General features: G+C 49.2%; 1 protein-coding gene across 1 annotated transcript; it reads left to right on the top strand.

Annotated features, from left to right (window-relative positions):
• The first annotated feature begins 10,711 nt into the window (after positions 1 to 10,711).
• Positions 10,712 to 11,596, top strand: LOC127340150 (uncharacterized). The gene has a single exon (XM_051365929.1). The coding sequence runs from the start codon at positions 10,712 to 10,714 to the stop codon at positions 11,594 to 11,596; it is 885 nt and encodes a 294-aa protein (XP_051221889.1).
• Positions 11,597 to 13,070: the final 1,474 nt, after the last annotated feature.

Genomic DNA, 13,070 nt, shown 5'->3' with positions numbered 1-13,070 from the left:
CCTCTACCGCGGTGAATACGAGAATTTGAATGAATGCCCGGTATGCACTGCATTGCGTTATAAGATCAGAGGCGATGACCCTGGTGACGATGTTGAGGGCCAGAAACCCAGGAAGAGGGTTCCCGCCAAGGTGATGTGGTATGCTCCTATAATACCACGGTTGAAACGTCTGTTCAGGAACAAAGAGCATGCCAAGTTGTTGCGATGGCACAAAGAGGATCGTAAGTCGGACGGGGAGTTGAGACACCCCGCAGATGGAACGTAATGGAGAAAGATCGACAGAGAGTTCAAAGATTTTGCAGCTGATGCAAGGAACATAAGATTTGGTCTAAGTACGGATGGCATGAATCCTTTTGGCGAGCAGAGCTCCAGCCATAGTACCTGGCCCGTGACTCTATGCATCTACAACCTTCCTCCTTGGTTGTGCATGAAGCGGAAGTTCATTATGATGCCAGTGCTCATCCAAGGTCCGAAGCAACCCGGCAACGACATCGATGTGTACCTAAGGCCATTAGTTGATGAACTTTTACAGCTGTGGGGCAGACCTGGTGTCCGTGTGTGGGATGAGCACAAAGAAGAGGAATTTGACCTACGAGCGTTGCTTTTCGTAACCATCAACGATTGGCCTGCTCTTAGTAACCTTTCGGGACTGTCAAATAAGGGATACAATGCATGCACGCACTGCTTACATGAGACTGAAAGTGTACATTTGCCAAATTGTAAGAAGAACGTGTACCTTGGGCATCGTCGATTTCTTCCGAAAGGTCATCCAGTAAGAAAGAAAGGCAAGCATTACAACGGCAAGGCAGATCACCGGCCGAAGCCTGCGGAACACACTGGTGCTGAGGTATTTGATATGGTCAAGGATTTGAAAGTCATCTTTGGAAAGGGTCTGGCGGACAATCGGTTCCGAAGGAGCCGACGGGCACGTAGCCATGTGGAAGAAGAAATCTATATTCTGGGAGCTAGAATATTGGAAAGTCCTAGAAGTCCGCTCTGCAATCGACGTGATGCACGTTACGAAGAATATTTGCGTGAACATCCTAAGCTTCTTGGGCGTGTATGGGAAGTCAAATGATACAAAGGAAGCACGGTAGGACCAGCAAAGTTTGAAAGACCCCGATGACCGGCATCCGGAACGGTTTCAAGGTCGTGCCAGCTACGCTCGACCAAAGAAGAGAAGGTCATCTTTTTTGAATGCCCAGCAAAGATGAAGGTCCCGTCGGATTCTCGTCCAATATAAAGGGAATAATAAACATGGCGGAGAAAAGTTCCAAAACCTGAAGTCTCCACGACCGCCACGTGATTATGACGCAATTGCTTCCGATTGCTTTGAGGGGCTCCTGCCGGAAAATGTTCGAGTAGCCATTGTGAAGCTATGTGCATTCCTCAATGCAATCTCTCGAGAAGGTAATCAATCCGAAGTTCTACCACGATTCTGAACGATGTGATCCAATGTCTTGTCGGTTTCGAGTTGGTGTTCCCGCCATCCTTCTTCAATATTATGACGCACCTCCTGGTTCACCTAGTCGATGAGATTTCCATTCTCGGTCCTGTATTTCTACACAATATGTTCCCCGTCGAGAGGTTCATGGGAATATTAAAGAAATATGTTCGTAACCGTGCTAGGCCGAAGGAAGCATCGCCAAGGGCTATGGAAATGAGGAGGTAATTGAGTTTTGTGTTGACTTTGTTCCCGACCTTAAGCCGATTGGTCTTCCTCAATCGCGGCACGAGGGAGACTAAGTGGAAAAGGCACGATCGGAAGGAAATCAACGATATGTATGGATGGCCATTCTCTAATGAAGCACACCACACGGTTCGACCAATTCCAGCTTGGTGGCTCCGTACTTTGAGAAACACAAGAATATTTTGCGCTCGGACAACCCCCGGGAAGCCCGAATCCTGGATTAGGAAGGCCCACATGGAGACTTTCGGCAGTTGGTTGAGAAAACATTTAATGAGTGACGATCATGTTGTAGATCAGCTGTACATGTTGGCCAAGACACCATCTTCGACTATAACGACTTTCCAAGGGTACGAGATAAATGGGAATACATTTTACACGATCGCCCAAGATAAAAAGATCACCAACCAAAACAGTGGTGTCCGCTTTGATGCAAAGAACCGAGAATGGGCAAAAGGTCACATATTATGGTTACATAGAGGAGATATGGGAACTTGACTATGGACCCTCCTTTAGGGTCCCTTTGTTCCGGTGCAAATGGTTCAAGCTAACAGGAGGTGGGGTAAAGGTGGACCAGCAATACGGAATGACAATGGTGGATTTCAACAATCTTGGTTACCTTGACGAACCATTCGTCCTAGCGAAAGATGTCGCTCAGGTTTTCTATGTGAAGGACATGAGTAGCAAACCGAGGAAACGGAAAGATAAGAAAACGATCAGTACATCATGCGATGATCCAAAGCGCCACATTGTTCTTTCAGGGAAAAGAAACATCGTGGGAGTGGAGGACAAGACAGACATGTCAGAAGATTATAATATGTTTGCTGAAATTCCGCCCTTCAAAGTGAACACCGACCCAAGCATTAAGTTAAATGATGAGGATGCTCCATGGATACGGCACAATCGTAAGCAAGCAGGGACACAAGGGAAGAAATGATGTGTAATAATTTATTGTACCAAACTTTGTTGAATGAATCATGTGAATTATATTACCCGTGATGTGTTTGGTGTCCATTTTCGAATGATTCAATTGACTCGAGATAGCACCGATGATACATGAAATTTGGAGTGATTCACCATACTCCCGCATACAGAAATTTGGAGTGACTAAGTCATACTCCTGCATACATGAAATTTGGAGTGACTAAGTCATACTCCTGCGTGCAGAAATTTGGAGTGACTAAGTCATACTCACCTGCATACATGAAATTTGGAGTGATTTAGTCATACTCCTGCCTAGGCGTATAATATGCATACTCGTAGTCTTCATAGCCGCCGCCGTTGTACCGGTAGTCGTCGCCTTCTAAGTTGCCGGCTGTCGCTGCCGCTGCCGTCGCTGTCGTCGGGCGGCGCTCGTGGCTCGAACTGAGGGTAGCGCAGGCGGGGGATATCGCCGGCCGTGATGTAGTCCATGACGCTCTGCAGAGTCCGGCCGTACCACCATAGCCGACGGCCGGCCTCGTGGAAGTTTCCAGGAGGCAGACCGTCCTCCTCATACCTGGCGAGCGCCCTCTCACGCCGATTGATGAAGAAGGCGTCCCAAGTATGCTGGTTATCGGGATACCAGCGGGGATTCATCCGCTCCTCCGGCGTGAGGTCGAGGTAGTAGTGGTTCGTGATGGCCGCCCGGCGCGCAGTACCCTGAGGGACGGGAGGGACTGGCACGCCGCCGGCGCTTAGGCTCCAGCCGGCAGGGACGCGGTAGCCCGGTGGGCAAGGGTAGTTCGAGGCGCAAAGCTCCTCCACCTGCTGGTAGGTTAGAGTGGGTGCGGTGGAAGCCATGAGAGAGTGATGAGAGATTGTAGAGATGTGATAATGCTGGCCAAGCCGGGCAACATATATGTAGTGAGAAATGGCGGGAGAAATGGGAGCGGGAAGACAAGAGGCGGGAAGAAAGTGGCGGGAAGAAAGAGGCGGGAAGAAAGAGGCGGGAAGAAAGAGGCGGGAAGAAATTGGCGGGAAGAAAGAGGCGGGAAGAAAGAGGAGGGAAGACAGTGAAGAAATGGCGGGAAGAAGAGGAATCCAGAGCTAGCTGGTCATCTAATCTGGGTAAGCTTTATTTTTATTTTTTTTGATATATCATCTAATAAATGAATTAGTTTTATTTTTCTGAATTTTTTGATATATTATTTGTATTTTTAAGATTTTTAAATGAATTAGTTTTATTTTTCTGAATTTTTTGATATATTATTTGTATTTTTCACATTTAGAAATGAATTAGTTTTATTTTTCTGAATTTTTTGATATATTATTTGTATTTTTAAGATTTTTAAATGAATTAGTTTTATTTTTCTAATTTTTTTGATATATTATTTGTATTTTTCACATTTAGAAATGAATTAGTTTTATTTTTCTAAATTTGTTGATATATTATTTTGTATTTTTCACATTTAGAAATGAATTAGTTTTATTTTTCTAAATTTGTTGATATATTATTTATATTTTTCACATTTAGAAATGAATTAGTTTTATTTTTCTAAATTTGTTGATATATTATTTTGTATTTATAACATTACAAATAGGAAAAATTTCGAAATAGGCCTTTAGTCGCGGTTGGCCTGGCCAACCGCGACTAAAGCTCATTTCCGCGGGAACCGCAAAAACGGGCGAAAAAAGGGATTTAGTCGCGGTTGGTGTGGCCAACCGCGACTAAGAACCACCCTTTAGTCGCGGTTGGCCACACCAACCGCGACTAAATCGCCTCCTGTTACATCCCCGCGCCGCCCCGCGGGCGCAACACTTCTTCTTCCTCGCCCGCTCCGTCTGCCCGCCGCGCGCTCGATCTTCTCTGTCGCCGCGCCGCCAGGCTGCCCGACCGTCGCCCGCCGTGTCGCCGCTCGCCGATCTTCTCTCTCGCCACGCCGCTGCCGCGCCGCGCCGCGCCGCGCCGCCAACCACCGCGCGCTCCTCGTCGTCGCCGCGCGCTCCTCGTCGTCGCCGCGCGCGTGGCCGTCGGGCGGTGCGCGCCCGCCGCCGCTGCCACAGATCGCCGCCGCCCGACGACGACGGCGAGCGTAAGGACTCTCGCGCGCGCCGCCGTCTCGGATCGCCGCCGCCGGCTGCCGCGCCGCCGCTACCGCGCGCCCTCGCCGCGCCGCCGGCCGTGTGTCCTGCAGAGAACGGAGATGAGAACGAGTGAGGAGAGAGAGAAAGGGCCAGGGGCGCCTAGCCGTCCCACTTTTTTTGTTTTTTTTTGTTTTTTTTTTAATTTGTAACTAAGTACTTAACAAAAAAATACTTAACAAAAAAAGTACTTAAAAATTAAAACTTCAAAATTTGTAACTTACAAATTGTAACTTAAATGAAAAATAGTTTTAAGTAATTTGTAACTTCAAATTTTTATTCAACTTAAAAATATTGTAACTTTAAATGAAAAATAGTTTTAAGTATATTGCAACTTAAAAATAGTGTAAAATTTGAGTTTAAAGTTTGTGTAAAAGAAGAACTACAATTTGACTTAAAAAAACAAATAATTGAGACTTAAAATTTTGTCTCAAAAAGAACTAGAAATTTGACTTAAAAAAAATTGTATAAAAAAAACTAAAATTTGACTTAAAAAAAACTTAAAATTGACTTAAAATTTTTGTCTCAAAAAAGAACTAAATTTTAACTAAGTCAAATTTATGAAAAATACCGTGCTCGTCGACTTTTCTTCCCCGTACGTCCTCCTTCCCCACCGACGGCGCCCACCTCGGCATGGGAACGCGCTTCCGCGGTGACCAGCTACCACCGCGCGTATACGGAGGGGGCCGGCAGCGCTCGTCGCCCCCTCCGTATACGCGCGGTGTTTTTTTTGGGATCGAGAGGGGGCGGCGAGGGTTATGTGTCGTCGGCACCGCCACCGCCGCGCCCTTTCGCCACCGGTTCGCCACCGCCACCGGTCTCTCGGTCACGCGGTCATTGCGAGGTCGATCGTCCGCATATAACACGCGTCCCCCCTCTCGCCTCCCGCTCGTCGCCCTCTCTGTTTATATGTAGAAGAGATGTGATAATGCATATACACAATTAATTTGTTTTGACTACATGTTTTCGATCGACATATGGCGGACGATAGAGCTGACCCGATTCTGGACAACTATGATCCGGACGCTGAAGACCATATGTTCGGCATCATAAAAGGCGATATTCTATATGTGCCGACCGGAGAAGAAGAAGATGATATCTCTTCTTATCTGAACCTTGAGGGTGAAGATGAAGGGCGCCGTCAGCAAGATGATGCCGAAGAAACGTCGATAAACGACGATCTTCAATTGGAAGTAGCAACCACCTCCGGCGCCGAGGTATATATATACATATTGAGCGTCTGGTGATACAAACTAACTGATTTGAATAAATGTGTGTGTACTAACGCGCGTGACTCTCTTTCTTATTTTAGCCCTCGGCCGGATCGTCGAAAAAATCGAGTACGTCGTCAAAGCGTGGCGCAACCAAGACGATGAAACCAAACGAAACATGCACCATCGAGGTTGTCGATGAAGAAACCGGCAGGCCGCTGGAGCCCAGCAAGAACGCCACCAAGTTTATCAGCCAATGCGGAGCCGTTGTTAGAGACAACGTCTCGATCACCGTCCAGGAGTGGAATGAGCCAAAGAAGGCACGTCTTGGTTTCACTTTTGTTGATAAGAGAACAAAAAAAGATTGCTTCAACAAGCTTATGGAACATTTCGTTCTACCTCCGGAATACCGCAAATACGATGAGGCGGGTAACAAGATTCAGGAAAACAAGGAGAGGTGCAAGCTAGTAAAACAGTTCGCTCTTTCTAAGATGGCCAACGCATTCCGGAAATACAAGCAAAATCTAGCCCATGACTTTGTCAAGCAGGGCAAGACTCCGGATTTCAAAGGACAATATGAGAAACTGCAACATGATTGGCCAGAATTTGTGAAGCAAAAGAAATTGGAGCAGTTCCTTGAAATATCGAAAAAAAATAAGGAGAATGCGGCCAAGAAGGAGTACAATCATATTATGGGGCCAGGAGGGTATCGCTTTTGGCAGCCTAAGTGGGAGAAGATGGAGAACGAGCTGAGGGCGCGAGGAATCCGTCCAGGTACGGAGGGATGGTACCCAAGGGCCAAAAGCTGGTGGTACGGGCATGGGGGATCGCTGAACCCGGAGACAGGGGAGTGTGTTTATCAGGGCAAAATAATTACACCCACCCAAAAGCTTATTGAGGCAATGAGGGATGCTCAAGAGGGGAGGATCAAGTTCAACAGAGAGAACGACGCCCTGACAAAAGCCCTCGGGAATCCTGAACACGGAGGACGTGTACGAGGCATGGGGCCCATTCCGTGGAAAGTAGGGTTCCCCCAGAACGATGACCCGTACGGTTACAGAAGCCGTAAGAGAAAGATGGATCGGGATGCAGATGTTGTGGCGAAGTTGGTAACGGAAATGGATGTGATGAAGAAAACCGTGAGTGTACTAGTCGCCGAAAGAGATGCAGCTCGGGCGCAGCATGAAGATCATCCAATGGATCTCGGAAGCCAGCAGCGGAGAAGAAGCAGCGTGGCTTCCACGGAGGCCTCACCGGCTGGTGCACCGACGATCGAAATTACTGCACCGGAGCCTCTCGGTGGTCGAAATTACTGCACCGGAGCCTCCTCGCTACCCCGTGGACGATATAAAGGAGATGAAAGCATGTCATCTGTATTATCCTATCGGGAACATGTCCATGAAGGTAGCCATCGGCAGTGCTTTACCACCTGGAGCACTCCACCACAACATCCCCATTCCAGATGGCTATGCTCGTGTCACGGTGGAGGAGATAGTCCAAGGGTTTGAGGACCTGGACATTGACATTGCTACACCTGAAGGGGTGAAAAGACTTGGAGATGTCAAGCGCCAGTTCATTCTATGGCAGAAGAAATTTATCAAGTTTCCAGGCGAGGCGCCAACAAGTCCACCCCCCTACGGTGGTGGTGGTGGCGGTGGCGGTGGCGGTGGCGGTGACGGTGGCGGTGGCGGTGGTGGTGGTGGTGGTGCTTCACCTACACCTCCTTCACGTCAGCCGACGCCGCCCCCCAATTCACCTCCGGCGGGTAAGCAGACGCCGCCCCCCAGTCCTCGTCCGGCGGGTAATCAGACACCGCCCCCCAATCCACCTCCGGCGAAGAAGCAGAAGCAGTCCTGGGTTATTAACCCGGACCCTTATGTACCTAGAACCACAAAGATACCGCAGCCATCATCGAAGCCTCTCCCCACAAGGCCTTGGGAACGTAGTGCCGAGGAAGTCGACGCACGCGCGGCTGCTGAATATGAGAAATGGAAGGCGGACTGCAAGAAGAAAAGAGAGCCCGAGCCCAAGCAAGTATTTTCTGACAAGGAAAAGAGCTGGGCTACGTCATTTTTGAACACACCGTCCCAAGCCGCGAAGAATCTGCCTGACGACTATTTACGTGAACTTCGTAGGCAAGCACTCGCGTTCAAGAGGAACCAAGAGTTGGCGGAGAAGAAAGCCTTGGAGGAGGCCGAGAAAAATTTAGAAAGGGGGAAAGAAGTTGCCCAGCTCGGGGAACAAAGTAAACAATCGATCGCCCCGCTCATAGTGCAAGCCGCCGGTCCGGATGCCCCCGATATCATAGCAGCTGCGGCAGCACATGGATTGACTGTAACGAGTGCCAGAGAACAAGCGGCCGACTTAGGTATCACTCTTCGTGCACTGTTAGGCCTTGATGAGGCGCCAATGAAGGACGTAGTATTTACATATGTGAAGAATGGCCCTCTCGTCGAGCCTGCGCAGGAAGAGGATCTACCTCGACAAATGAAAGGTCTGCTAAATTGGTACAAGGGTTACATAAAACATAAAAACGCCAAAGACTATATCTATGCGGAAGTTAGATATGAGCATCACTTCAAACATTACTATGTACAAATTCATCTGAGTGAATTGTTCCAGCTGTTCAATCTGCGCAACCTCGACAAATCTATCATCAGTTGCTACGTTCTGTAAGTGATTTATTAATTTCTACCCCATCTCGTTCATTGCCTGCACTATATATATATATATATATATATATATATATATATATATATATATATATATATATATATTGTCCTAACTATCTTGTTGTGTACGCTATTATGCAGAATGAAGAAGCGGGAAATGCGAATAAGGAACATCCATGATGTTGGGTTCATTGACCCACAAATCGTTAATTCATATGTGTTAGAACACCACCCCGCCGACGTGGAGGATGACCTGTGGCGGTTTATTAGAAAACAGAAACTCAAAAGTGATATTCTATTTCCTTACCATTTTGGGTGAGTGTTTCTGTCTTGAGCACATTCTCTTTTGTTTACTCCATGCATGGTATGTGGCTAATCGATGAGTTATGCATGATCGTGCATGTATCGTGTCCGCAGGTTCCACTTTGGATTCTTATGGTAATTCAAGTTCAGACCTCCTCGGTTCTCGTCCACGACTCTCTGAATATGGATCCGGCGCTTTGGGCCGACATGAGAAAAATGATGCAAAAGTAATTATTTTCATTCATTTGCGCTCTATATCGATCGGCCTATTTCGTTCATCATTTCCTAATATCAAGTAACTAATTAATAACTCTCTTGTTCATTTAATTTTCTTTGCCTCGTAGGGTTTGGAGACGGTTCGTAGATACCAAGGTCGGTGAATTCAAAAAAGAGCTACATTTTAAAATGGCAGTGCGGACGATCGGGATATTCAGCCACCGGGGGCCAATCTATGTGGATACTATGTTTGTGAGAGGATGAGGATAGACTGCAATGAGCGGGACCAGACCTGTGAGAACAACATCCTGAGGAATAACCTCCGGAAGACGCTTAGTCCAGAAGCTCGCTTCCGACCACTTCAAGAGGAACTAGCTGGATGGTTGGCGAGGGAAGTCATCGATCCTAGAGGAGAACACCATTACGATGACGTAGAACTTTATATGCACTAAATTATGGATGGAAACTTGTTCAAAATTGTATATGGTCATCCGATATTGAATATATATTGTATATGGTCATCCGATATTGAATATATATTGTATATTCCTCTTGAATTCTTTTTGGTTCTAATTTCAAATTTGTTTGAAATTGTACATTCATATGCATGTATGTAGTACCGTAGAATATGTGAAACTCCTTCAAAATTAAAACCCAAAAGAAATAAAACAATACAAATTAAAAAGAAACCAGATTTAGGGGGAGGGGGGGCTACACCCTAAACCTGCGAGGCCTTTAGTCGCGGTTGGCCAGAAGATCCGCGACTAAAGGTCCTCCGCCCTGGCGCTCGCCTGCGGCCCACGTGGACGGGCCTTTAGTCGCGGTTCGTAAGGAACCGCGACTAAAGGGGTGGGGGGGGGGGGGGCTTTAGTCGCGCTACTTTGGTCGCGGTTGCGCAACCGCGACTAATGGCAGTTGCCAACCGCGACCAAAGTCCCTTTTTCCACCAGTGGCCAGAGCAAATTTCGTTAGATCTTGCGTTTTCGGTGAACTGAACTCGCGCTTTTCGGTTTGTATTTTTTCGGGTATGTGTTAGAGATGCTTTCACTGGCGTAGATTCAGGAATTGCATGCAACCTACACGCGCCCTGGGTGGTTACTGCCGCGGTTCTCCGTGTCGCAGCTGGACCTCTTCTCCGCGTGCCCGCCAGGCCATCGACTGTCCAATGTACTACCTGCGAGTCGGCCAATCTCGATGACTTTTGGCGATTTTTTTTTTTCATTTTGTAGCACACCGATCTCGATTGTTCCCTTTCGGAGCGATATACACATCCGGTACCGATCGGGGTTCCTTCTTTTCCGGATCGATCCTCTACAGAAAAAAGAAAAACGAACGTGCGTTCTCTCCGTGTCCCACCAGAACACAGAATTGCAGGTTTCCGATCCACAATCAGCTGGAGGCTCTGCCCACCCGGTTTGTTTAAGATCTGGCCGCCAAGTCTCTCGCTCCTCTCCCATCATCAACGCCGCAAAGTATTCACCGAGCTGCCCTAGCTTGGAGAAAAAGAAGCATTGATCGATCGGGTACGTAGCAGCGCGCAAGGGCACCGATCGCGCGACATGCCACCGCCGGCGCATGCCGCCGGCGAGCAGGCGCGTGTGGTCGACGTCTGGGACGACAACGAGGAGGAGGAGCTGGCACGCATCTCGGGCCTCTTCGCCGACTTCCCCATCGCGGTCGTGGCCACGTATGAAGACCTCCCCAGCCGCCCTCTCCGCCACAACGGCCGCCTCAAACTCTCGTTCTCGGACGGCGCCTACCATGTCGTGCAGACGCAGCGCAACCTGGACGACCAGTGCGGCATGATGCACGACAGGAGCCGAGCCGTGCGCTTCTACCGGCTCGTCCTGGCACTCCTCGACCGGGACGGTCGCGTCGCCCTGGGCCGCGTCTGGCGGTTCCACGTAGGGGCGCCGCTCCCCGCCGACGACCGCCTGCTGCTCGAGCTGGGCGTGGAGCGTCCCGCCCGCCGCCGCGTCCACCGCGACCACATCGGGAAGGCTCTGAGGCGCTGCAGGGCCGTCCAGAACACCGCCGTCACGTGGGTGACCTGCGACGGCGCCGAGGACGTCTACCACCTGATGAACTGCTTCTACCACCCCCAAGTCGTCCGTGACATGTCCCTCCGCAAGGACTTCGTGTGGAACGCCCGGTCCTTCTTTCCACAGCTCTACGACCTCCGTTTTCTCGCCGAGTGGCGGACGTTGGCGGGGGAGGAGCCCCCGCTGGCAGCCGCCAGAGCCGCCGGGCCGGCCGCGCTCCTCCGTAGCTTCCTCGCGCTGATGAAGGAGCCGACTTTCGAGGAGAAGATGGAGGGGTACACCGGGATACTGTATGGGGTGGGACATTTGGATACTCCTGACCTTGTCAAACTATACAAGATGACCTCTCAGGAGCTTGAGAGCCGGTTGATGGCGAAACTTCGTGGTCGTACTAAAAGATAGGTGGCCACAAAGGCCTGCACGTTCGCTGATCCAAGAACAACACTTTTCTCTTACCAGGAAATGATGAGAATGAGCTCGAGAGCCGGTTCAGGGCAGAGTTTGGTGAGTAAAAGATAGGTGGCAACGATGATGGCTTAGTCAATCTCAGGGTCCAACCTCGCATGTCGTATGAGTGAGTGTATGTCATCGTCTGCTTTTTCTAATGCGTTACTGTCAAAATAGTGCATGCTTTCACTAGCCCAACAAAAGCAAGGCTTGACAGTATTTTCTTTCTTGTAATCAAGATATTATGACATTTACGGATGATTTTGTAGAGGTGTTCTCGTGCAACGTAGAGTATCTTCTTTCACTATTAAATTGCATGCAATGGGAAAACGCTGAAAATCCTCCGGATGCTAGAAATAACCGAGACTCTGAGTCCAGCGTTTGACACGTGTTAAACTAAATCATACACCCTACCAACAACAAGCACTGCTAGGAAAACGCCTACATCAACGACTGTATCATTTATCGCAAGGATCACGTGAACAAGATCAAATGTCCGTTGTGTGAGGCTGATCGATACAAGAAAGGGAAGAAGAAAGCTCCTCGGAAAGTTGTGTGGTACTTCCTGCTCGCTCCCGGCTGCAACAGTTCTCCGCGGACCGCAAGGAAGCAAAGCTCATGCGCTGGCACACTGAAAGAAAGGAGGCAGTGATGAATGATGTAGAGCGGATTGAACACCCAATGCTGACACATCCTTCGCATGCAAGCTAGTGGTAAGTGTCGTTGCCTAATCGACGGTACCCCGGAGGAGGGATCCTCACAAGGGGGAGAAGAAGTAGGGGCCATAGGGCGGAGTGCACACGGGACGGTGGTACGCGATTTACCCAGCTTCGGAACACCTGCACGATGACAGGCTTCATCGCTGCTTGTCTGGAATTATCTGGGCGCTTTCGCGATGTTACAATGAATTGAGGTTCTTGCCTCTAGGGCTCCCGGGATCCGGCTTATAAAGGCGCACGGATCTAGGGTTTACATGGAGAGTCCTACCCGGATGCAGGTTTCCTAACTACGGTACAATGTCTTGCCGTGTACGCCAAGGATCCGCCCTTCCATCTACGTCGTACCGGATCCGGGTCCCTTAATGGGCCTCCGTGGATCCGGGTTCCTCCTCAATGTCGGTTGGATCCGGCTCCCTGATCCTGGGCCAGACATCTTCCGTCAGGATCAACAGCAACTGGGCCGCCCGATGGGCCACATACCTCATCACCATCTGTGGGTCACCCGGGCTTGCCGGATCTAGGCACTGTCGATGGTACACCCATGAAGTATACCCACAACAGTAGCCCCCAGAGTTCTCCGAGTTTCACCTGCTGTTTCCGCCTCGCTAGTCCATCATGGTCTCCGACAACATTGGTAACGCGGAGAAACTTGAAGAACTCCAACTTCACATTTTCTTCTTTTTCCAACTTATAGCCGGAAAATGCTCCCA

Source organism: Lolium perenne, chromosome 1 (assembly GCF_019359855.2).
Source record: "Lolium perenne isolate Kyuss_39 chromosome 1, Kyuss_2.0, whole genome shotgun sequence".
Lineage (NCBI taxonomy): Eukaryota > Viridiplantae > Streptophyta > Magnoliopsida > Poales > Poaceae > Lolium > Lolium perenne.
Note: the sequence above shows the minus strand (reverse complement) of the source record. Positions and strands in the feature narration are given on the sequence as shown.

Excerpts from the sequence above, each read along its gene's own strand:
- LOC127340150 (XM_051365929.1), top strand. The coding sequence starts at position 10,712 with ATGCCACCGCCGGCGCATGCCGCCGGCGAGCAGGCGCGTGTGGTCGAC.